Genomic DNA, 23719 nt, shown 5'->3' with positions numbered 1-23719 from the left:
TATGGTCATCAGTCCCCTAGAACTTAAAACTACTTAAACCTAACTAACCTAAGGACATCACACAACACCCAGTCATCACGAGGCAGATAAAATCCCTGACCCAGCCGGGAATCGAACCCGGGAACCCGGGCGCGGGAAGCGAGGACGCTATCGCACGACCACCAGCTGCGGACTGTCAGACTGTCAATGTATATGTAGTTGTCCATTGGTGATCACACATGTGAGTGAGCTGATAATGTTTTTATGATAAGTATTGTCTTAGTGTTTTTATGATAAGTATTATCGTGACTTGAAGTTAATGGTGTAATAATGATGTCTTTTTCCCTTAGCTGCTTGATTTACTTAGTTATGTACCGAATAGTTATCTATGATTTGATGCTTTGATGTTCCTGCTGTGTGCTTCTTGGTCCAGGTTTCTTATATATATGTACTTACTGTTAATGATTTTGATATGTGCTTCCTGGTCCATCTTTGCTGTATATACATATACCTGCTATTAATAATCTTGATATGCTTTAGAGAGTATTACATATTTATATTTCTGTATAATGAAGAATTAAAATTTGACGGAGTTTCAGGATGTTAACCATTGTTTTACACTTTTATCTTATGTGAGGATAAAAGGTGCTTAGCAAGGCGTGAGATCATGCGACTCGTCAGGTGTTTAACATGGATAGTGTTTTACAGATAATCAATCCTGAAAGATTAGATTATGTATAACACTGATAGTAAATATAGCGTCTATGATGTGGTGGATAAAGAAATATTATAGGTAACACTATGATCCAAAATAATCTATTGCTGATGTAAACAAATGACAGTGTTACAATAATTATTAATTTCACACATATTTTGCAGATATTGTTATCTTCGATTTTATTTATTATGATCCATGTTATGAGCCATGTCATGAAGCATAAAAGGAGTTAGTCAGTAGTTTTGGAGTCATTCAGTTGTTGAATTTAGGAGCGTAACTGTAGCTTGGTTAAGATGGTATGTAGGTGGGAGGGGAGGGGGGGGGGAGGGACATAGTTTGATGTATGCAGTTAGAAATGTTGTTATCTGAACTAATATGAGATGACTCTGTTAGCTTTTTACCTATCTCTATGATATTTCTACATCTTTATCTACACGCCGCAAACAACCTTACGCTGTGTGACTGAGGCTACTTTGTGTACCAGTATCACTTCCCATTTTTCGTGTACCAATCATATATGGTTTGCAGGAAGAACAATCACTGGTCTGCCTCTGTGTGGGGCTCATATCTCTCTGATTTTATCCTCATGTTCTTTTGAGACATGTACATAGGTGCAACTTATATGTTGGTTGACTCTACTATGAATATACACTCTCGGAACCTTAGCAGTGGACCATACCATGATGCAGAGCACATCCCTTGCAGTGTTTGCCACTGGAGTTTGCTGAGCATCTCCGTGGTGTTTTCGCACTTACTAAGTGATCCTGAAATGAAAGGTGTTGCCCTTCTTTGGATCTTTTCCATTTCCTCTATCAACCCTATCTGACACATACCCCAGACTAACGAACAACATTCACGTATTGGCCTTTGATTTTGTAAGCTACTTTCTTTGTTGGTAGATTGCCTTTCCTGTGGATTCGTCCAGTGAATATTAGGCCGGCATCGGCTTTCTTGGGATTAATTTTATTTCTCTAAACTCCGTCCGAACAGGCCTTGGAAGGCTCAACGGTACCGACCGGTAGCCGCATCATCCTCAGCCCACAGAGTGGATATGGATGTGGAGGGGCATGTAGTCAGCACACCGCTCTCCCAGCCATACGTCAGTTTACGAGACCGGAGCCGATACTTATCAAGCAAGTAGCTCCTCAGTTTGCCTTAAAAGGGCTGATAACACCCTACTTGCCAACAGCGCTCGGAAGACCAGATGGTCACCCATCCAAGTGCTAGCCCAGCCCGACAGTGCTTAACTTCAGTGATCTGACGGGAACCAGTGTAACTATTTCGGCAAGGAATTTTACTGGAGAGTTCCATTTCAAATTGCTCTGTACGCACACCATCAGGTATTTATGGAAGTAATTGCTTCCAGTGATTGTTCTGAAATTTTTCTGTTCGTGTTATCGCATTTGTTTGCAGTCAGGGTCAATTTCCGCTTCTTGCACCAAGAGTCGATCCTCTGCAGATCGTCCTGTATTTCGCTACAGTTTTATAGCGTTGGAACTTATCTGTGTACAGCGGCCTCATTCGCGAAAGGCCTCTTGGAACTTTCGACATGACATGACAGCAACCACTAATGTTCTGATGTTTTATTTCTTGAATTGAATTGTAGAAACTTTGAGAATTCTCTCTTTTTGACCTCCACCTGTCATGGCAGTAATTACTGTTACCACATGCACATTTGCTGAAGAGATGGTATGCATACCAACAATGATGGTGTCAAGAGTAGAAGTGGGCTATTAGCGAAATCATACCAATATCCATTGAATTTATTTTGTAGCACCAGCAGTAGAGTGAGATGAGATTAGGAAGATATACTGTGTGGGAATGAAGATGTTAGTTATGGCAGTGCAGAGGCTCGTGGATAATCCTTTGGATCCATGCTGACTGAAGCCATGCACTACCACTGAACTCAGACTGAATGACATAACAATTAGAAGAAACAGTCGTCTGTAAAGATCACAGAGAACTTCTGACATGCGGATCACGGTATACATGTACAAATGAGATCCACCTCCTGACAGTCAGGAAGAATATGTTTACACTTGGGCGGGTAGCATGTGTCAATGTAGTTTTGTTACAGATCATAACAATATCAATTCCCGGAGCGTGGTTTATACTTGAGATTTTCAGTGGTAAATCAAATTCTTCCCACCTCACTTTCAACTACTTCCTTTTCTCTTTCTATAGCATTGTCTTCAAGTTCGTTGCTTCTGTACAGTGGTTCCATCTTTCAACTTCATCTTCTTTGTTTAGTATTGGCTTGCTGCCTAAGGTATTATTTTATACAGGTGCTTCTCTTTTCTCTAAAGATTTCTTTAATTCTCCTATAGGTGTCATCTATCTTTCATCTAAACATACATTCCTCTACAGCCTTGTGTTCAACCTTTAGCCATTCTTGTCAGCCAGTTTCTGTCAATCTTTTATTTCAGACATTTGTATTCTTTCACTTAGGTCACTTACTACATTTTTATATTTTCTACTTTTGTGAGTTAAATTCAATATCTTTTGTTTTATAGGAGAAGTTCTAATACGAAACCTCTTTTTCCTATTTGATCCTCCTCTGCCTTCACTTTTTTTTTGTCTTTCAGATGTACCCATTTGTCTTCTGTTGTATTCTTTTCCCTTTTTTCACTCAAACGTTGATGGATTCTTCTTTTTGAACTCTTAATAGTTTCTTGTTATTTCAGGTTACCCGTTTCATATTTCCTTAATTTTCGGCCATGAGCCTCTGCACTCGCATTGCTATCATCTCCATTCCCACACACTATATCTACCAATTCTCATCTCATAGGCTGCTGATGCTACAAAATGAACGCAGTGGGTATGATTTCAGTTGTACTCTGGAGTTCATAAGCAGTAGATTACTTGTAAGAGCAAAGCAAAATCTGCCTCTGTAAATGTGTTTCGGAGTTCGGAATATGGTATCTCTGTGTTATATATATATATATATATACCTGCCCTGTAACATCTCTACAAGCGTTTCACACATTTTCTGTCCACCCTATATATATATATATATATATATATATATATATATATATATATATATATATAGGGTGGACAGAAAATGTGTGAAACGCTTGTAGAGATGTTACAGGGCAGGTTGTACTGAGACATAAATGTTAAGAAAGAAATTCGATACGCTGCTCCGTTTCCGAGATATTTAGCATTGAAGTTAGACAATCGGGGCATCGCGCACGTAAATTCAAGTTTCAGGTAACGAGTCGAAGCACTTGTTGGGCAACACCGCCCCAGGCAGGCCGCTTGAATGTGAGAGCGCGACGCCCCGATTGGCTAACTTCAATGCTAAATAACTCGGAAACGGAGCAACGTATCGAATTTCTTTCTTAACATTTATGTCTCAGTACAACCTGCTCTGTAACATCCCTACAAGCATTTCACAGATTTTCTGACCACCCTATATATATATATATATATATATATATATATATATATATATATATATATATATATATATATCACACCAAGTCTCTTCCAGGTACTTGATACTTGATTCCAATCAGGTCTCCGAATGAAGCACTTGAGATGCGGTGTTGAATTCACGACGTCCCGGAATATATGGCACTGTAAGACAATATCGCTTGTTTTTTAGCGATGCATATGGTGCCTTATGATGGCTTAGCGGAATGCTGAAAGTGGTAGTCAAAATTAAATAAAATAACAGCTCAGTTACACGGCTGCTGGTGAATTAAAGTTCGCGCAGTTGTATCTGATCTTCTGCGTGCCAGTGGCCACTGACTCCTTCAGTGTTGGAATTCACAGATACTCTAAGACGACATAATTGATGGATTACAGTCAATCACCTCGCTGCTCAACCGGACGTCTCTGCTGGTAGTTCTGACACATTCGTCCAACAGTCGGGGTGCTGAAAGTCGTGTGGCTGCAGCCCAGATCTCGCACCTTTCGTCTTGGATCTCTTTGGCCCGATGCGGGATACACTCCACAGGAAGCAGTAGGTGGATGATGGGGAGCTTATTGAGGTAGCAAAATGTCGACTCTGACGTCGAACAGTAGAGTGGTACCACCCGGGAATGGTGCCCCCCGCCCCCCCCCCCCTCCCACCAGTAGGGTGGAGTAAGGCTGTTGCATTGAAAGAGATTGTACTTAAGAATAGGGTTTTGTAACCAAAACAATGGGTAATGAATGGTGTATTGGAATCCTGAATAAGAACAATTTTCTTGCAGAAAAAAGTGTGTTGCATCGCTTATTGAACATCCCTGGTAGAAGCCTACCAACGCCAGACTCACGTTGTGAAGGAATTTGATGATAGTGTAAGTATTGTGTTTGGGGATACGATACATTAATATTACTACCAATCACAAACTACTCACATATTACTTGTGTTCCCTCCCCTGGGAAGTCCTTCACAGAGTGGCAGATTACCAAACTGACCAAAAAGAATGCAATAATGCAAGAATCCCCAGTGGACATTCGCATGCTACCATTGCAATACTCTTGGGAACATATTGAATTTTCTGTTCTGTTGTCCTGAAGAAGTGATAACAGAAAATAGCTGTTCAGAAAATTACATGCATGGTCATGACAAACCGTTTAGTACCGAACCATCGACTATTACAAATACTCGAACAACATTTGTGATTCATTTATACTTTATCCGCTGTATCAAATTTTTAATAATTTCCACTATGTATATTTGTGAATAAGGCTCTCCCCATGCATGTAAAAGGGGAGATTCAGCCTTTTATCTTTTGTACGAGGTAGAACTGTGATGCGAAAATCACACCGAAAACTGGAGCAATATACAAAAACCTGTACTGTACATCAAGTATCATCCAAATATAGAAGGTGTAATGTGTCGATGCCACCTAAAGTTGGACAGTTTCATGGATACTAATTATTGCTAGATCATACTCTAAGATAGCCACAATGATATGTGCAAGAAATATTGTGCCGATGGTTTCTTTCAGTCTCTCGCGAAAGGAAACTGTTTACTAACGGAGCCCAAACCTTCCGTACGTCGTACCACTCAGCAGACTGGTCTCAGTAACATCTGAGGTTTGTCAGTTGACCTCACATACACTGTGTATCCATGTAAGTGTTTCGGTCGAAACGCTCACCTCTATTGACATTTGTTTAAAAATGGGATAACAAAAGGATCAAGCTTTCGTTACATTTCTGTAAGTACAATCCGCACTAAATATTTCTATTAGTACACGTTTATTAGTGTTAATTGTGTTGTAAGTAGAAAACATGAATATCTTCAGGAAGCAGTGAAGATACATGCTATGAATACAATCCAAATAAATTATTTCTATTAACCATCTTTTACTTGTTTTAGTTTTATTGTACGTAGAAACGATCAAGGTCGTCGTGAAGCAGTGCAGATATACACTAGTTTCAGTTTATCCTACGAAAATTGGAAGTCACTTGTTAAGTATGAACTATAGGAAACGATCTGTCACGTATATGCTTCGAGAGAATGTAAATCGGATACACACACATCTTAGCAAAGTTTACTAGCGGTGACGTACTGTAATTACGTCGTTCAGATATGTTAGCGAATTGTGCTGGTCGCTAATGAAGCTTCCTTTTGTAAGTGACGATGATTCGACGATTATTTCTTATGGCATCTCTTTCAGAGATGTCGACGATTAGATCCTATGCATTTAAAAAGAGACCAAGAGTTTTCAATATGATCATAAAATTCCTTTGTTAACGAAAAGTGGTGCAAGGTATTTCAAGTAGGACAATGTATACGGATTTCTAAATGACTTATAGACAGCGTCATCCAAGTTCTCTTGATCGTTGAGTGCTTTTGCATACTCTGCACCGTGTTTCTCGGAAGTGAGGACTATTCCACTCAAGGAACTAAAGAAAACACCGATTACTAAGCAGTGGTCCATGTCCTTCTTGAGCTCCTCGAAGGTGTAGGCCTCTGCCTGCTGTTCCAGTCCCAGACGCCGCAGCAGGCCTACCAGCGTGCTGTGGTACTCGCGCAGCAGGTCCTCCATGTGGTGCCGGTGGACGTTTTCGCTGGCGCTCGAGTACAGGAAGTACAGCAGGTCCGAGGCCGGGCTGGTTACTGATGAACACTGTAATGCCACCAAACAGTCAGCTATTAGGTAAATTTCTACGGAGTGCGTCGACTTTCACAAGTACAGAGAGTAGAAGTTTTCGAACTACGTTTCAACTTCAGCTAATGTAAATTATTAATATCAAACAGTGATAGCTGATTTCAAATGAAGAGCCGTGGAAGATCACTGAGCACCTCGTAGCCAGTTTATAGCCAAACAAGTGAAAGAGGGAGTAGTTACACTGGAGTATTGCTCATCAGTGTGGAATCCGTACCAGGTCGGGTTGAGAGAGGAGATAGAGAATAGCCAAAGAAGAGCGGCGCCTTTCGTCACAGGGTTATTTGGTAAGCGTGATAGCGTTACGGAGATGTTTAGCAAACTCAAGTGGCAGACTTGGCAAGAGGGGCGCTCTTCACCGCGGTGTAGCTTGCTGTCCAGGTTTCGAGAGGGTGCGTTTCTGTATGAGGTATCGAATATATTGCTTCCTCCTACTTATACCTGCCGAAGAGATCACGAATACAAAATTAGAGAGATTCGAGCGCGCACGGAGGCTTTCCGGTAGTCGTTCTTCCCGCGAACCATACGCCACTGGAACAGGAAAGGGAGGTAATGACACTGGCACGTAAAGTGCCCTCCACCACACACCGTTGGGCGGTTTGCGGAGTATAAATGTAGATGTAGATGTAGAGTGTTAGTGGTAACCTAGCGTTCTGCCCTGCCAAACAGAAGAATGTGTCAGGTCTGGAAGAAGAAACATGGAGTGGATACAGACTACTAGCAAGTGTACCCCGAGTCATTTGTCGTGAAGTCTGAAAACTATTTCGTCATTCACCGCAGAACTAACGTACTTTCCGTTCCCCTTCCCCTGCAGAGGTCGTGACGCAATTTTATGACGTATTATAACTGTGTATCATGCCGCTACTCCAACCTGTATGATGGAATTCGCTTCCAGAGATCTTATCGAGTGATATACAGGGTGGTCAATTCATAGTGACCGGGCCAAATATCTCATGAAATAATCATCAAACGAAAAAACTACAAAGAACGAAGCTCGTCTAGCTTGAAGGAAGAAACCAGATGTCGTATGGTTGGCCCGCTAGATGGCACTGAAATATGTCAAACGGTTATCAACTGCTTTATTAAAATAGGAACACCCATTTTTTATTACATAATCGCGTAGTACGTAAAGAAATCTGAATGTTTTAGTTGGACCACTTTTTTCCATCTGTGATAGATGGCGCAGTAAGAGTTCAAATGGTTCAAATGGTTCTGAGCACTATGGGACTTAACTTTTAAGGTCATCAGTCCCCTAGAACTTAGAACTACTTAAACGTAACTAACCTAAGGGCATCACACACATCCATGCCCGAAGCAGGATTCCAACCTGCGACCGTAGCGGTCGCGCGGTTCCTGACTGTAACGCCTAGAACCGCTCGGCCACACCGGCCGTCCGCAGTAAGTCACTAACGTGCAAGTACGTGGTATCACGGAACATTCCGTCAGTGCTCGGCCACACCGGCCGTCCGCAGTAAGTCACAAACGTGTAAGTACGTGGTATCACGGAACATTCCGTCAGTGCGGACGATATTTGCTTCGTGATACATTACCCGTGTTAAAATGGACCGTTTACCAATTGCGGGAAGGGTCGATATCGTGTTGATGTACGACTACTGTGATCAAAATGCCCAACGGGCGTGTGCTACGTATGCTGCTCGGTATCCAGGACGACATCATTGAAGTGTCCGGACCGTTCACCGGATATTTATGTTATTTAAGAAAACAGAAAGTGTTCAGCCACATGTGAAACGTCAGCCACGACCTGCAATAAATGATGATGCCCAAGTAGGTGTTTTAGCTGCTGTCGCGGCTAATCCGCACATCAGTAGAATAAAAATTCCACGAGAATCGGGAGTTTCAAAAACGTTGATATTGAGAATGCTACATCAACGTCGATTGCACCCGTACCATATGTCTGTGCACCAGGAATTTCATGGCGACGACTTTGAACGTCGTATACAGTTCTGTCACTGGGGACAAGTGAAATTACGGGACGATGACATATTTTTTGCACGCGTTCTATTTAGCGTCGAAGCGTCATTCACCAACAGCGGTAACGTAAACCGGCATAATATGCACTATTGGGCAACGGAAAATCCACGATGGCTGCGACAAGTGGAACATCAGCGACCTTGGCGGGTTAACGTGTGGCGCGGCATTATGGGAGGAAGGATAATTGGCCCCCAGTTTATCGATGGCAATCTAAATGGTGCAATGCATGCTGATTTCCTACATAATGCTCTACCGATGTTACTACAAGATGTTTCACTGCGTGACAGAATGGCGATTTACTTCCAACATGATGGATGTCCGGCACATAGCTCGCGTGCCGTTGAAGCGGTGTTGAATAGCATGTTTCCTGACAGGTGGATTGGTTGTGGAACCACCACACCATGGCCGCTGAGCTGTTTTGCGACAGCTTCTGTGGAAAATAACAGTGCAAATGAATTCTATGATAACTGCGATGTGCCCCTGAATTGTACGAAAAATACAGTTTATTGTAAGTGGTAGTGTAAAAAGTATCTCATCGCCTACCTTTTACACTAATCAGCAAAGTGTGACTGTAGTTGTAGATGGATACATTTTAGGTTGTGACAGAAAATTGCTCGTTGTGTATCTGTCACTTCTTTCCGTGACCTCATGGCTTAGTTGCAACTATATTCTGCTACACTGGTGTCCAAAATGTAAGGGCGACAGTAACTTTTTCATGATGTGTCACTGCCAAGTAACATAGCTTGATGAAACTTGGACTACTACAATACAGTACTGAAGGAAACTGGAAGAGATACACAATGAGACAAACAGAAATGAGACTTTTCGTCAAAACCAATAAATCACCGCTAATTTTGATGGCCCCTGGATATTAGAAAAGGGGAGAGGCGTGGTTCTTAATAGGGTTTGTGGTCATCACAGGCAGTAGCGCATGCTCTGTGATCCACTCCCATACTGGCTAAGATGTTGGTAAGGAGTTCGCGTGGTGCAGCGTTCCACCAGAGTGGTTTTCAGCTGATAGATGATTATCTTGATGTTGAAGCTCTTCTATTTGCTTTACCAATAGATTTGGCGGACCCCTTCAGAAACAGGTGTGATGGATGCTTGTTGGTACATGTCCATGTGCTGCAATACATCTCCCCAATGCCTCCCACACATGGTTAGATTGCTACATTCTTGTCGGACACATGGTCTGTAGGATTTATTTAGGGAAAAGAGTTAGTTAGTCCATCTGCCAACTATCCTCTTGTTCCAAAATCACCTCAACATGTGCTGTCATCCACAAAAATGAGGTAAGAATCGAATGTACCCATGAAAATACGCTACTAGGGAAGGAGTACAGCGTCACAATAACGTTTACCAGTAAGTGTAGTGCCTTCCAACGCCCTAACACCTGGACCAAGAAACTATCACATTTGACAATGGTCCTCGCATCTCACCATATGAGTGTTCATCCAGAAACACTATGCGAACAACCTGCTCTCATCCGAGAAGCGCTTGTAACCCCACTCTTCATCGGTCAAGTCTTTATGCTCTTGGCACTTTCGCAAATGTCTGAATACAGTACACTCACCTATCAATGTCATTCACACACCCACCCACCCACCAAACATTCACCCACTCATCCTACCACACATCCACTCTCACACACACATAATGGCCGATTATCGTAATATGTAGATATAGTCACAGATCTCTGATTTCGAATAAAAATTCGAACTATACCCCAAAATAAAATTATTTCTCAAAATATGCAAGTCATCGAAGACAAAACATGTGTGATACCACTGTTATAACTGTTCTATAAATTAAGAAAATGTACACATGGCATTCGTATTTCCGCTGCAGATAAAAGGTGTAGGTTAAGCAGTGCATGTTGCTGACCGAAGTCTGGTATCTGCACCACACTTTGCAGGCACAACAGACACTCAAATTAACTATTTCAACAACTAAATTGTCTGTATTACTCATTAAAATACTCATGGCATTTATATTAGAACTACGGATAGAGTATAAAAGCGTAGTTTGGTCTCTGTATCACATATTAAATTTATCAAATAACATAAGAAATGGTACTATAACAAAGTTCAAAATATTTAGGTGGTTAGGAGTTTCAAGTATCTAGGAGAATGGAATGAATGAGGGGGAAGCAATGGAAGCAAGAAGGACCAAAATGGAAATAGATTTCCAGAAAACCAAAAACACATACAATAAGACAGCCCTTTCTTGGAACACCAAAATAAGGCGTTGTAACATAGTAATTAAAGTAATTAAGCAGGAAGCACTCTATGCAGCAGAGACACTTGCCATGAGGGGGGGGGGGGGGGGGGGGGGGGAAGGGCAAAGGGAGAAATTGGAAATCAAGGAGAGGAAAATTTAGAGGAAGATCATGGGTCCCAAATTCCAAAGTAGCAAACAAGTTTTCTGTAGAAATAAAGCCCTCTATGCAAAGTCGGAAAGACTCACGGAAACCATGAGGAAAAGCAGGATCGATATCTATGGACACATACTCCGAATGAATCCCGACAGACTGACTAAACAAATCATTGACTTCTTTTACAAAAAAAAAAAAAAATAGACTAGCCCAATTGGTTTAAGGAATGGGAAAGGATTTGACAGAGCTCCAGATTACCGAAGTCATGTTAAGAATGGTACAGGCAAGACCATGACCAAAGACAAAACTAAGAGGAGAAAAGAAAGAAGAGATCAGATAGAATGAAGAACTATTGGGAGAGAGACAGAGCACAAGCTTTTAAGAAGTGATTGATCTGACATAGCGAAAAGACAGGTGACTCGAAGTGAAAAGAAAAGCAAAACACTTATGGACACTATTGCTTATCTAAATTACAGCTTACACAGCACTTGCCGACAAGAATTAGCTCAATAATGTTGGCACTAATAATATCTTATACTTGCACTGATAAGATCTTATGGTTGAAAAACGATATTTTAATCAAATTTCCATTCATTCGTACATGTTGTCATGCTTGCAATGCATTTAGCATAGGAATATGATTAAAATGACAACCTCCAACAAATTCTTTTTATTGATACGATAGATGAAGATAGTCTATATGAGTAACAAAAACCAGTAGTCTGCAAATGGTACAGTCTGCTCGCTCAAATTCACTCTAGCACACTACGGTCAGACTTGGCGTCTATGAATACTCAGAGGGGGCAGGCTCTGGTTGAACGAGGCTCTGTGGTTTGGGGAGGGCGGAGGTAGCCCAGTTTGGTGTGCTGGCTGCTGTATGTGTATGCATGATAGTGTTGCTTCCGACATACTCCCACTAGATGATATAACTGTACTTGCAGCAATTTAGTTATGCAGTAAAAGTGTATTCCTGCAAAGTAGTGTGTAAACGCGATATCATTATGGTCAATAAGATAAAATAGCAGCTTCAAACAATCTAAAAAACTTGGAAACACAAGGTTTGACGGGTAAACTAAGAATAAACTTTTGTTATGACGGTCGGTCTCGAAATGAAAAATCATCTTGCTCTTTTGTTTATAAGACTATCTCCTTTATTGATACAAAATTACATATGCGACTTTTACCACATAAGATATTAGAATTGTCCCCTAATTATTCTCTGTTACCGTTGTAATTACAAGAACTGACAGGATATCGTCTACTCGCTTCAGGTCAAGTCTACTCCGTCTGTCCAAATTAATGTTTTCCGCAGACTGAAATACCTACCGCTAGCTGCTTTTGAGGCTACAAAACAAATCATTCTTCTCATTGAATTAGATAGCCTGAGAAATAGACTACTGTTACGCTTCCTCCTCTCAAGTGGATTGTCGTCCTAACCACTATCCATTTGGTTCAAATGGCTCTGAGCAATATCGGACTTAACTTCTGAGGTCATCAGTCCCCTAGAACTTAAAACTACTTAAACGTAACTAACCTAAGGACAGCACACACATCCATGCCCGGGGCAGGATTCGAACCTGCGACCGTAGCGGTCGCGTGTTTGCAGACTGTAGCGCCTAGAACCGCTTGGCCACCCAGGCCGACCTATCCAATTGGGATCAGCGCTAGTCAACGACATCAGTTGATTGTGCATGACATGGTCCACAGTCAAGACACACTTAATAACAGGGAATAGGTTTTTTTGACTGGTGAATGTAGCTCACATTCTCTCAATTACGCAAAATAAACATTTGAAGAAATCACAAAAACAGGATAAGATAGCTGTCATGCTATAATTTTCTTCTAGCCTATCTGGAACAGATATTTCAACACAAATTTGAAGCACAGCATTTAACATCTCATTATTAGCACAGACAGACATCATTTTTAATAATCTGAAGGGCGGCCACAGGAATGCTTCTGTTCAGGCCAACGTTCGAATCGACTCTCCCCTCTACGGGACGGTAATAGCGCACTTTTGGTGCTCTTAGTATCTATAGTTAATAGACGATAATGCGACAGTTGAACTGTGCTGTCAAATACCAATGACAGTGAAAGAGTCGTTCTGCAATTAAGTATAGTTTTCATTTTCTGGAACAGAGTACGTTTAGACAAGAAAACTGAATCTGCAGTAATTTAATCGTGCCTTTGTATCTTCAGGCACTGTGTTAGTAGGGGTTTATGCAACATTACCATACAAACTGAAAGTAGGATAAATCTCGCCTTCGATCACTTTTGTTGCTTCTTTGAATGGCTCTGTAAACGTCATGAGTTCTTTTTCAACGTTGTTATCATAACCAATAACTTTTTCAGAGACACCTCCCTACGTCATCATTTCCTTGATGTTTCCTTAGTGTATAACTATACACGTAGCATTCTAAACAAGCTGTTCCACATAGTCCCCGTTTCCCGCCTGAAGCTTGTTTGTATCGAATTCACATCACTAGTTCATCAGTATCTACTGAAAATCTCTGCTCATCACTGCTACGACCATTACCTTCCGCATTCTGTGTATATTCTTTCGAATTAATTTTCGCTTCCACACTCTTCTTAGTGTCACATTCGCGTACGATGATCCTACAGCGGGTGACTGAGCAGCGATCGAGTAGTTAAATTAGATGGTCAGGCTTTTCGAGCATGATACCCTCGAGTGAGCGTCAGGGAGGTGGACTGCAGTTTCTACACACAGAAGGGGTGGCTGTACAAATATCTGCCGAACTTTCGTAGAACTACAGGCAGCAAGCAATTCGAGAGAGCATAAACGCCACATGCAAACCTCTAACAAAAACCTCTGAGAAGGTGGAGCTGTTGATACATTTTCCCAAACAGCACACTGAACAGTAGTAATACACATTTTGTAGGTAAGAAAAGATGGTTTCTAGGCTTTTAACTACGCAGCTTCATACACAGGCACACGTTATAGTGACTCCATGCCTGGGTATTAACTTAATGTTGCTCTGCAAAATATTTCTCATCAAGCTTTCACAATGAAAACTAAGTGGTACTTCTATGCAATAGCATACTGAACAGTAGTAATAAACATTCATATAGATAAGAAACACGTGCATCCCACTAACGCAGACAGTCAAACATTGTATGGTAGGATGTTAACCTTATCATGCAGTACAAAATATTTGTCAACTTCTTATGATAATACTAACTTGTCCTAATGCAAAGTGGAAAATAAAGTACTAAGCAAGCCATACAATACACACTCAAATATGTATTAATTACTGAAGTAGTATTCTAAAACCAGAACATGGCAAAGTAGGTGACGTAATGTGACGCTGTATATATCACAGCTTGACAGTGTGTCTTTCCCTGGATCTTCAAACAGGGTTGTTCCACCAGTAGCTGACAATCTGCATGTGTGTGTGTGTGTGTGTGTGTGTGTGTGTGTGTGTGTGTGTGTGTGCATGTGTGTGTGCAGTGGGTGTCAACCACTGGCATGCAGCTATGGGGTGTGTCCGATGCTGAAGGTATCAGCTACTGCAGGTGTCAGCTAATAAGACACAGGAAGCTGTTACTAAAAGTGCAACGTAACGCCAGTAACGTATAGTATGTATGTGCAATATTTGACTTCCATTATCCCATATGCATGGTTGATACTTTGCCAGTGTTAAAGTAAATATTGCAATAAATGGCACCATGTTGCAACAAAAACTGAATCAGCTCATGTTGTAGCAAAAAATGTAGCTACCAATGTTACAACAAAGTTGCAACAATTTGCCTAGCGTTATGGCTCACGTACTTTTGAGCTTGGTCAAAATGGTTACTCTGGGGTTGTATTCCCATTGGCTGATTCATTTTAATGGCTGTAGTAATAGTAGACTGTGATTGGTTTTTTCATTGTAATGGCGGCCACTGTTCCAAGAAACAAGGTGTGGCTTCTTCGAGTGTGACAATGTCATAGAGTAGGAAGACATAATTTGTCAAATGATGGTGGTGACGTGATTGATAAGGAAGTGTGGTTTGCGTCATTATGGGTAGTAGAGCTATGAAATCTCTAGCCCAAATGCACTTGTCAAGGTAATTTAAGTGCAGACTAGTCCTGGTCTGACATAGGTTCTACTATACTACTCGCTATCTGAATATCTACATATTTTTATTGACTTCATTTAAGGGGGAACGTAACTGAAGAAAAAGTTAAGTTCGACTTTACACCCCCCCTGCGGGTTCGGGGGTTAGAATAGGCCCACGGTATTCCTGCCTGTCGTAAGAGGCGACTAAAAGCAGTCTCAAATGTTTCGGCCTATATGTGCTGGTCCCATAGCGGGTTTGACCTTCATATTTCCAAATTCTTCTGAAGAGCGAGCCAATTGGGTAAGGACACCTTACACGGTGCATTCTGTCCATCATGCATTGAGACCTTTTGCTAGCTTTCTCATTGTCGCATTGCTGTCCTGTTCATTCTCCATCTCATGGGTGGGGATGCCATCCTGGGTGCGATTTCCACAATGCACTGTGCAGTGTTGGTTTTTGCAGAGACGACGATCATGGACTTCCTTGCACCTAATATCCAGCACGGTAGCCAGTCCATTGTGGTGAGGCCGCCATATACCCTGTTGGTTGTAGCCCCCTGACAACACTGGGATCGTTCTGCTGATCACTGCGCCATTAACTCCCTACGTATGCCAAGGAGTAGATGCCTATCTCCCTGGGGTATTGGGACTCCTGGCAATGGCCATATCGCCAGGTGGCCCTTGTTGAGGCTGGGTGGCGTCCATGGGGAGGCCCTTGGTTGGAGTGGGTGGCATCAGGGCGGATGACCCACAATGAAGCGTGGTACACCATTTCTCGCTGGTGGTCAGCAGTTGGTCAGAGTGGGTGGCATCAGGGCGAATGACCCACAATGAAGCGTGGTACACCATCTCTCGCTGGTGGCCAGCAGCCAGCAATCTCTAAGTGCTCTCAGGCTCAATTTAACGCTCAGAAATATGATCCCAAAACGTTCCCCTCCCTGGTAACACCGTGGGAGGAGCATAAGTCTCAGAATGGCAGTGACAGTTATTCGCCCCAGTTCCTAGTTTGTACTAGAGCTGATGCGGCGTCTTTCATGTCAACAAAGCCTCAGTTCTTCGTACAGCATTTAGAGGACAAGTTTTGGGAGGTTGAGGGCTTGTCCAAGAAGCGCTCTGGGTCAGTATTGATAAAAACGGCAACCTCTGCCCAGTCACGAAGGTTACTTGTTTCTGACAGGTTGGGGATGTTTTCATTACTATCACACCCCATAAGAGTTTAAATATGGTCCAGGGTATTATTTTCCATAGGGACCTTTTTTTGCAGTCTGATGACGAGCTGCGCGCCAATTTAGAGCGTCATGGTGTTCATTTCGTCCTGTGCGTTCATCAGAGTCCAAAGGATAATCAGAAGATCAAGGTGATGGTCTACCACTTCGATGACAAGCCCTATATCCATTCCCCGATGTGGTGCTTTAAGTGCTGGAAGTTCAGCCATATGTCTTCCCTCTGTACTTCAAGCCTCACATGTCGAGACTGCGGGCGCCTATCACATCCCAATACTCCATGTGCCCCACCTCCCATCTGTGTCAACTGCGGAGAGCATCATTCACCTTGTGCGCCAGACTGCGGGATCTTACAGAAAGAGCGAAAAATTATGGAATACAAGGCGCTGGACCCACTGACCTACACTGAGGCTAAGAGGAAATATGACCGACTACATCCCATGCAAATGACTTCTTCATATGCCGCCACTACAACAACCATGCTAGCCCCATTAGTTCAGCGAATACCAGCCAGATCGCCGAGCTGTAGAACTCCATATGCCCCCTTGCCCATGGGAGGCACTACCCACCCTGTTGCTCCTGCACCACATACCTCAGGAGCAACACCCTCTCACCCATCACGGACATCCATCCCCGCATCTAAGCTGGAGAACTATCCCACTTCTTTGGCTCCTCTCCCTCGCGAGAGGTCCCTTGGGTCCCTCCCTTCCAGGGTTTCCACAAGCAGGAAGAATGACGCCCTACTGTGGCATAACTGCCCACAAACAGCTGTTTGCAGAGCTTCACGATCCTCCTCCATCCCAGAGACTGAATCGGTGAAGCCCTCCCAGGCAGTGAAACTCAAGGAGAGCGAGAGAAGTCCAAGAGGAAGACCTCTAAGGCCGATGAACTTGAGGTGGAACCCACCCCACCGCAACCTTCAAGCTCTGCATCTGAGGATGGGTGGAGATTCTGGCGTCCACTGAGGACCTAGATCTCGCTGGTCCCTCAGACACAATCAATAGAACTTGCTCAGGTGCTCAATCGGTGGCAGCAGGTGACCCAGCGGCGAAATCTGCCTCCCCAGTCCCTTCACGTATTTCTCGGCCATGGACAATGTCATCCTCCAGTGGAACTGCAACGGTTTCTTCCACCATCTTTCTGAGCTCCGACAACTTCTCAGCCTTCACCCTTTCCACTGCATTGCTCTACAAGAAACTTGGTTTCTGGCAATGTGAACCCCCACTCTCTGTGGCCATCGGGGTTATTATAGGAACTGGACAGCTTACGAAAGGGTATCTGGTGGTGTATGCATCTACGTTCTTCACTCCCTTCACAGCGAGTCTGTCCCTCTACCAACACCTTTAGAGGCTGACGCTGTTCAGGTGTGGACGCCTCGGGCTGTCATTGTCTGAAGTCCTTATCTTCCATCAGATAACATGACCTGGCTGCACTGATAGCCCAGTTGCCACCACCTTTTCTGTTACTGGGCGAGTTCAACGCTCATAACCCTCTGTGAGTTGGATCAGAGGCAACAGGCTGAGGCAGCATCATTGAGCATGTATTGGCACAGCTCGACTTTTCCCTTTTAAACGATGGTGCCTTCACATATTTCTGTGTGGCGCATGGCACATACTCAGCCATCAACCTTTTGATCTGCAGCCCTAGCCTCTTACCGTCTATCCAATGGAGTGTGCATGACGACTTGTGTGGTAGTGACCACTTCCCAATCTTTTTGTCACTGCCACAGCGTCACTTTTCTGGTCGCCCCTGCAGATGGGCTATGAATAAATCTGATTGGGACTCATCATCCTCCACTGCCAGTATTGGGCCTCTTTCTAATGACGCCATTGATGCGGTGGTTCACTCGGTCACCACTGGCTTCAGTTCTGCAGCAGAATCTGCCATTCCCTTTCTTCTGGGTCCCTTTCTTCTGGGTCCCCTCCGCTGAAGACTGTGCCTTGGTGGTCGCCTGAGATCGCTGAGGCGATTAAAGATCGCAGGCGGGCGCTCCAGCATCACAAGCGGCATCCCTCATTGGAACACCTCATCGCCTGTAAATGGCTCCGTGCAAGGACCCACTGCATCATTCACCAACACAATCAGGAGTGCTGGGAAAGATATATCTCCACCATTGGCCTCCGTACCTCTCCATCACAGGTTTGGGCCAAGATTAGGCGCCTCTACGGCTCTCGGACCCTTGTCAGCATACCTGTGCTTTCACTAAATGCAGCAGTCTGTATTGACTCCGACACAATTTCAAACCGCTTAGCAGATTATTTTGCGCGGAGTTCCGCTTCTGCGAATTACCTACTAGCCTTCCGCTCCCTGAAAGAGCATTTGGAACGTCGGAGCCTTTCATTTCGCATGCGCCAGCCTGAATTGTACAACGTTCTGTTCAGTGACTCGGAATTCCAAAGTGCTCTAACCACTTTCCCAGATACAGCTCCCGGGCGTTTCGCATCCACTGTCAGATGCTCAAACACCTCTCAGTGGACTGCCAGTGATGCCTCCTTGACCTTTACAACTGTATCTTGGTTGAGGGTGAGTTCCACCGCAATGGAGGGGAACATCGTAATCCCCGTTTTGAAAGCTGGGAAGAACCCACTGGAGGTGGACAGCTACCGCACCATTAGCCTCAACAACATTCTCTGTGAACTTCTTGAACGAATGGTGATCTGGAGGTTGTGTTGGCTCCTGGAGTCTCAGGGCCTTCTGGCTCCATCCCAGGATGGTTTCCACCAAGGCCGCTCAATGTAGATAATTTGGTGTGCCTTGAGTCTGCAGTCCACATGGCATTTTCCAGGCGCCAACATCTGGTTGCCGTCTTATTTGAGTTATGGACGGCCTACGACATGACCTGGCACCACCACGTCCTTGCCACACTGGATGAGTGGGGCCTCTGTGGCTTCCTCCCGATTTTTATATGGAACTTTCTCTCCCTCCCTACCTTTGGTGTTCTAGTAGGAGGCTCCTTTAGCTCCTCCCATATCCAAGAGAACGGGGTTCCACAGGGCTCTGTATTGAGCTTTCCACTGTTTTTGGTCGCTATAAGTAGCCTAGCAGCAGCCCTCCTTATACACTGACGATTTATACCTTTATTTCAGTTCCTCAACCGTTGGTGTTGCTGAACACCGACTACGGGGAGCCATTCAGAAAGTGCAGTCATGGACTCTCGACTGCAGGTTTCACTTCTTTGCCGACAAGACCTGCGTTCTGCACTTCTGTCGGCGACGGACTCTCCACCCTTACGCTGCCATTTTTCTTAATAGACATCTACTATGGGTAGTCGAAACGTATCCCTTTTTAGGACTGGTTTTCGACGCCCGACTAACATGGCTCCCCCACATTCGTCAGCTTAAGCGAAAGTGCTGGCGGCATCTTAACACCCTCCGCTACCTGAGCAACACCACTTTGGGGGCAGATCGCTCTAAATTGCTGCGGCTCTACAAAGCCCTAGTTCAGTCATGACTCGACTATGGGAGTGTAGTGTATGGTTCGTCAGCACCCTCGGCATTAAAGCTGCTTGATCCTGTGCACCACTGCAGGGTCCGTGTAGCGTCGGGCGCTTTTCAAACGAGTCCAGTGGCCAGTCCCCTGGTGGAGGCTGGAGACCCTCCATTGCACATCAGGCGCCGCCAACTGCTCGCCCACTATGCAGTGCACATCCATAGCTGTCCTCAGCATCCGAATTACCATCTTTTGTTCCCGAGCACTGTGGTTCATCTTCCGGAACAGCGGCCCCAGTCAGGAATAACGATCGCTGTATGTGTTCGTTCACTACTGTTGGAACTCGAGTCCTTATCTTTCCAGCGTCTCATGCGGGTCCATAAACAAATGCCTCCATTGTGTATGCCTCGGCCGGAACTACGGCTGAACCTATCGCGCTTTCGTAAGGACTCTGTTCCTCCTGAGGCACTCTGCAGTCACTTCTTATCCATCCTTGACAAATCTCAGGGTTCTGAAGTCATCTATACTGACGGCTCCCTGGATGATGGCCGCGTCGACGCTGCTTATGCTCACTCGGCCCATGTCGAACAGTGCTCTTTGCCGGATAGCTGCAGTGTCTTCACTGCCGAGCTGGTGGGCATCTCTCGTGCCCTTGAACATATTCGTTCTTGCCCCAGTGTGTCCTACATGGTATGCAGTGATTCGCTGAGTGATTTACAGGCCATTGATCACTGCTACCCACGCCATCCTCTGGTAGTTTCCATCCAGGAGTCGGTTTATGCTCTCGAATGATCAGGTCGATCAGTAGTCTTTCTATGGACCCTGGGGCATATCAGAATCCCGGAAATTGAGCTTGTTGACAGCCTGGCCAAACAGGCCACTGGTAAGCCGCTTCTGGAGATTGGCATATCTGAACCTGACCTCCGATCGGTGTTACGCCGCAAAGTTCTCGGGATTTGGGATGCCGAATGGCGCAGCTTAGTTACGCCCAATAAACTCCACGCCGTCAAGGAGAGCACAAATGAGTGATAGTCTTCTCTGCAGGCTTCTCGCAGGGATCTGTGGTCCTCTGCCGCTTTCGATTCGGTCACACTTGGCTGACGCATGGCCATCTTCTCTGGCGTGCGGGCCACCATGTTGTCGCTGTGGCTCACGTTTGACAGTGGCCCACCTTTTGGTGGACTGTCCAAACCTCGCCGCTCTAAGATGGAATCTCCTTCTGTTTTAGGAGACATCTCGCCGCTCTAAGAAGTAATTTTAATCTCCCTGACTCCCTTCCTTCTATTTTAGGAGACGATACCTCCACAGCTAACTTGGTTCTACATTTTATACGTGACGCTGGTTTTTATTCTTCAGCTTAAGTTTTATTTCCTGTTGTTTGTCTGCCCGTGCTTTCTATTCTCGTCATTTTAGGTTAGAGATTTTAATATGTTGCAGAGTGGCTGGCTCATCCTTTTTTACCCTCATGATCAGCCAGCCCGAGTCATCTGCTCTACTGTTATAAGCTCTTCTGCCTGTTTCTTGTATGTCTGTGCTCTTCTTGTCTTCTGTTGTCCCTGGTGTTTCTTTTGTCCCTCTCGAACTCCTGTGGTGTCTCTCGTCGTATATTTCCAATTTTAACCCATGGACTTGGTGCAATGGAACAAGGGACCGATGACCATGCAGTTTGGTCCCTTTAAACTTCGAACCCACAACCCAACTTTACTGAACATTAAAAACAAGACGATAACCAAATAACGTACATTTCTGCACACTTTAGAAACCTAAATCTGGTACTTAGTAGCATTCCCCCTGTGTTGCTTCACCCTATGCAATGTACATAACATGCTTGGAGCCTCCTTGTCATGCAGTCTAGAAGTTGTCTGCCGAAATGCTGCTGAGCAAGCCTGCTGATTTCTTTTACAGTAGTTCTACCTTTGTCGTCAAATGTGTGAAAAGGGTACTTATGATGGAGCACTGCAAGTTTCAGCTGGACTCAGGTTTTGGGTTGCTATTAACAGGTATTGAAGGCCTCTCCATTTAATTTATTTCTGCCTTATAGAGGAAGGTAATCACGAGACGGATGTAGTGTGCTAGTGCATTAACATCCTGAAAGACGAACGCATTGCCAACACGTTCATTATAGGGCTGTGAAAATTTATTGGAGAATCTTGCATAGCCATCAATTACATTCTATAGCGAAAAGATAATGAATGAGAAAAGAGGGATGCGAATAACGTTCTATGGACAACATAGTGAACGTATATCGTTGCTGAGACAAGCATGAATCCAGCGCCCACCACAGTAGTACAGGTTTATGTGCCACCTAGCTCCGAATATGAAGAGAATGAAAGAATGTAAGATGAGATAAGAGACATTATTCAGATAGTCTAGGGACCGAAAATGTGAATATGAAGGGAGACTGGAATTCGATAATAGGAACAGGAAGAGAAGGAAAAATAGTATGACAAGGAATGGGGGAAAAGCATGAAAGTGGAAGCCACATAGTAGAGTTTTGAGAACAGCATAACTTATTCATCGCTAATACTGGGCTTAAAAATTATCATAGAAGTTTGTATACTTGGAAGAGGCTTGGCGGCACTGGAAGATTTCAAATCCATGATACTACTCCAGGCGGGTGTAAAATGAATGTGCGCAACAGAGAATAATAAACGCTAAAAGCCAGCTGGACTGGCCGAGCGGTTCTAGGCGCTACAGTCAGGAACCGCGCGACCGCTACGGTCGCAGGTTCGAATCCTGCCTCGGGCATGGATGTGTGTGATGTCCTTAGGTTAGTTAGGTATAAGTAGTTCTAAGTTCTAGGGGACTGATGACCTCAGCAGTTAAGTCCCATAGTGCTCAGAGCCATTTGAGCCATTTTTTGAAACGCTAAAAATGAAGATTCGGCCCTGTATGAACACCCCCTGAAGCAGATCTTAGAATCTCTGAATTCTATAAATTACCATCTAAACATAAATGAATGATATACGCAACTAATCCTAGTGAATGATAAACGTTGTTCCTGCTTATAAATTTGTTGTAGATTAGAAAAACCTTTATATTACACAGTTTACATTTCCCAAGTAAAATTACCAATCAATTGCTCAGATCTGCCCCTTATTATGACTGCGCAGTCTAATATCAATAACGCGAAATGACTAACATCATCTACTTACCAAACACTAGAAGAGACTACTCTCAAAGATGGTGGTGAGGGACTTCAGTGGAAATAAACTAACGTGATCACAGCTGTTTAGTTTTTATAGCCCTAATAAGCCGAAGCAATTTGCGATATCACCGAATGTACTGCGTCCGGTGCGTCGAAGTGATGGTCCTCGTACTCGACCTCGACGATGGAAGAATTCTAACCACAAATAAACTCTTTCAGACACTAGGACGGCAGAAGGCGGTCCTCTGACTAATATACTCTAATACTGTATTCTCCTCTGAGTGTTCTACAGACGAGAAACTCGAACTCCCAGCCACAAGGACGGAGTTCAGATAACGTCTCAACGTATGTATAGGCAGTGGAAGTGCTCTCAATTACTGAGCGCTGCGTACTCAATGACGACTTCCATCCCGGAGGCGAAGTCCAGAATCGTATACGTTCGCAACAGTACAGTGCCTAACTGTTCTAACTATAAACTCTCCTGAGAGCAAAGACAGTAAGTCCGTCTGTACCAACAAAAGCTGATATCGTGTGACCGTCACACACGGACGCTCACAATGGAAGACCTCTTCTCTCCACTGCTAGCTTCCCAGCAAGGCTCGGCTCCCCACCATCGTAATTCCAAAAACGAATCATATTCCCAAAACCATGGAATATTCTCACTCTCTACAGATTCTTCCAAACG

The 23719-nt window shown here is 44.0% G+C and overlaps 1 protein-coding gene across 1 annotated transcript in view; it reads right to left on the bottom strand.

Annotated features, from left to right (window-relative positions):
* Positions 1-691: 691 nt before the first annotated feature.
* Positions 692-23719, bottom strand: part of LOC126456125 (uncharacterized) — a 70908-nt gene continuing 47880 nt past the window's right edge. The window contains exons 4-5 of the mRNA XM_050091879.1: positions 6565-6768; positions 692-697 (exon numbers count right to left, since the gene is read on the bottom strand). Of these exons, the coding sequence (XP_049947836.1) occupies positions 692-697; positions 6565-6768 (210 nt within the window). The remainder of the gene's footprint in view (positions 698-6564; positions 6769-23719) is intronic.

The sequence above is a fragment of the Schistocerca serialis genome, chromosome 2 (genome assembly GCF_023864345.2).
Source record: "Schistocerca serialis cubense isolate TAMUIC-IGC-003099 chromosome 2, iqSchSeri2.2, whole genome shotgun sequence".
NCBI lineage: Eukaryota > Metazoa > Arthropoda > Insecta > Orthoptera > Acrididae > Schistocerca > Schistocerca serialis.
This window is presented reverse-complemented; position numbering and strand designations above follow the sequence as displayed.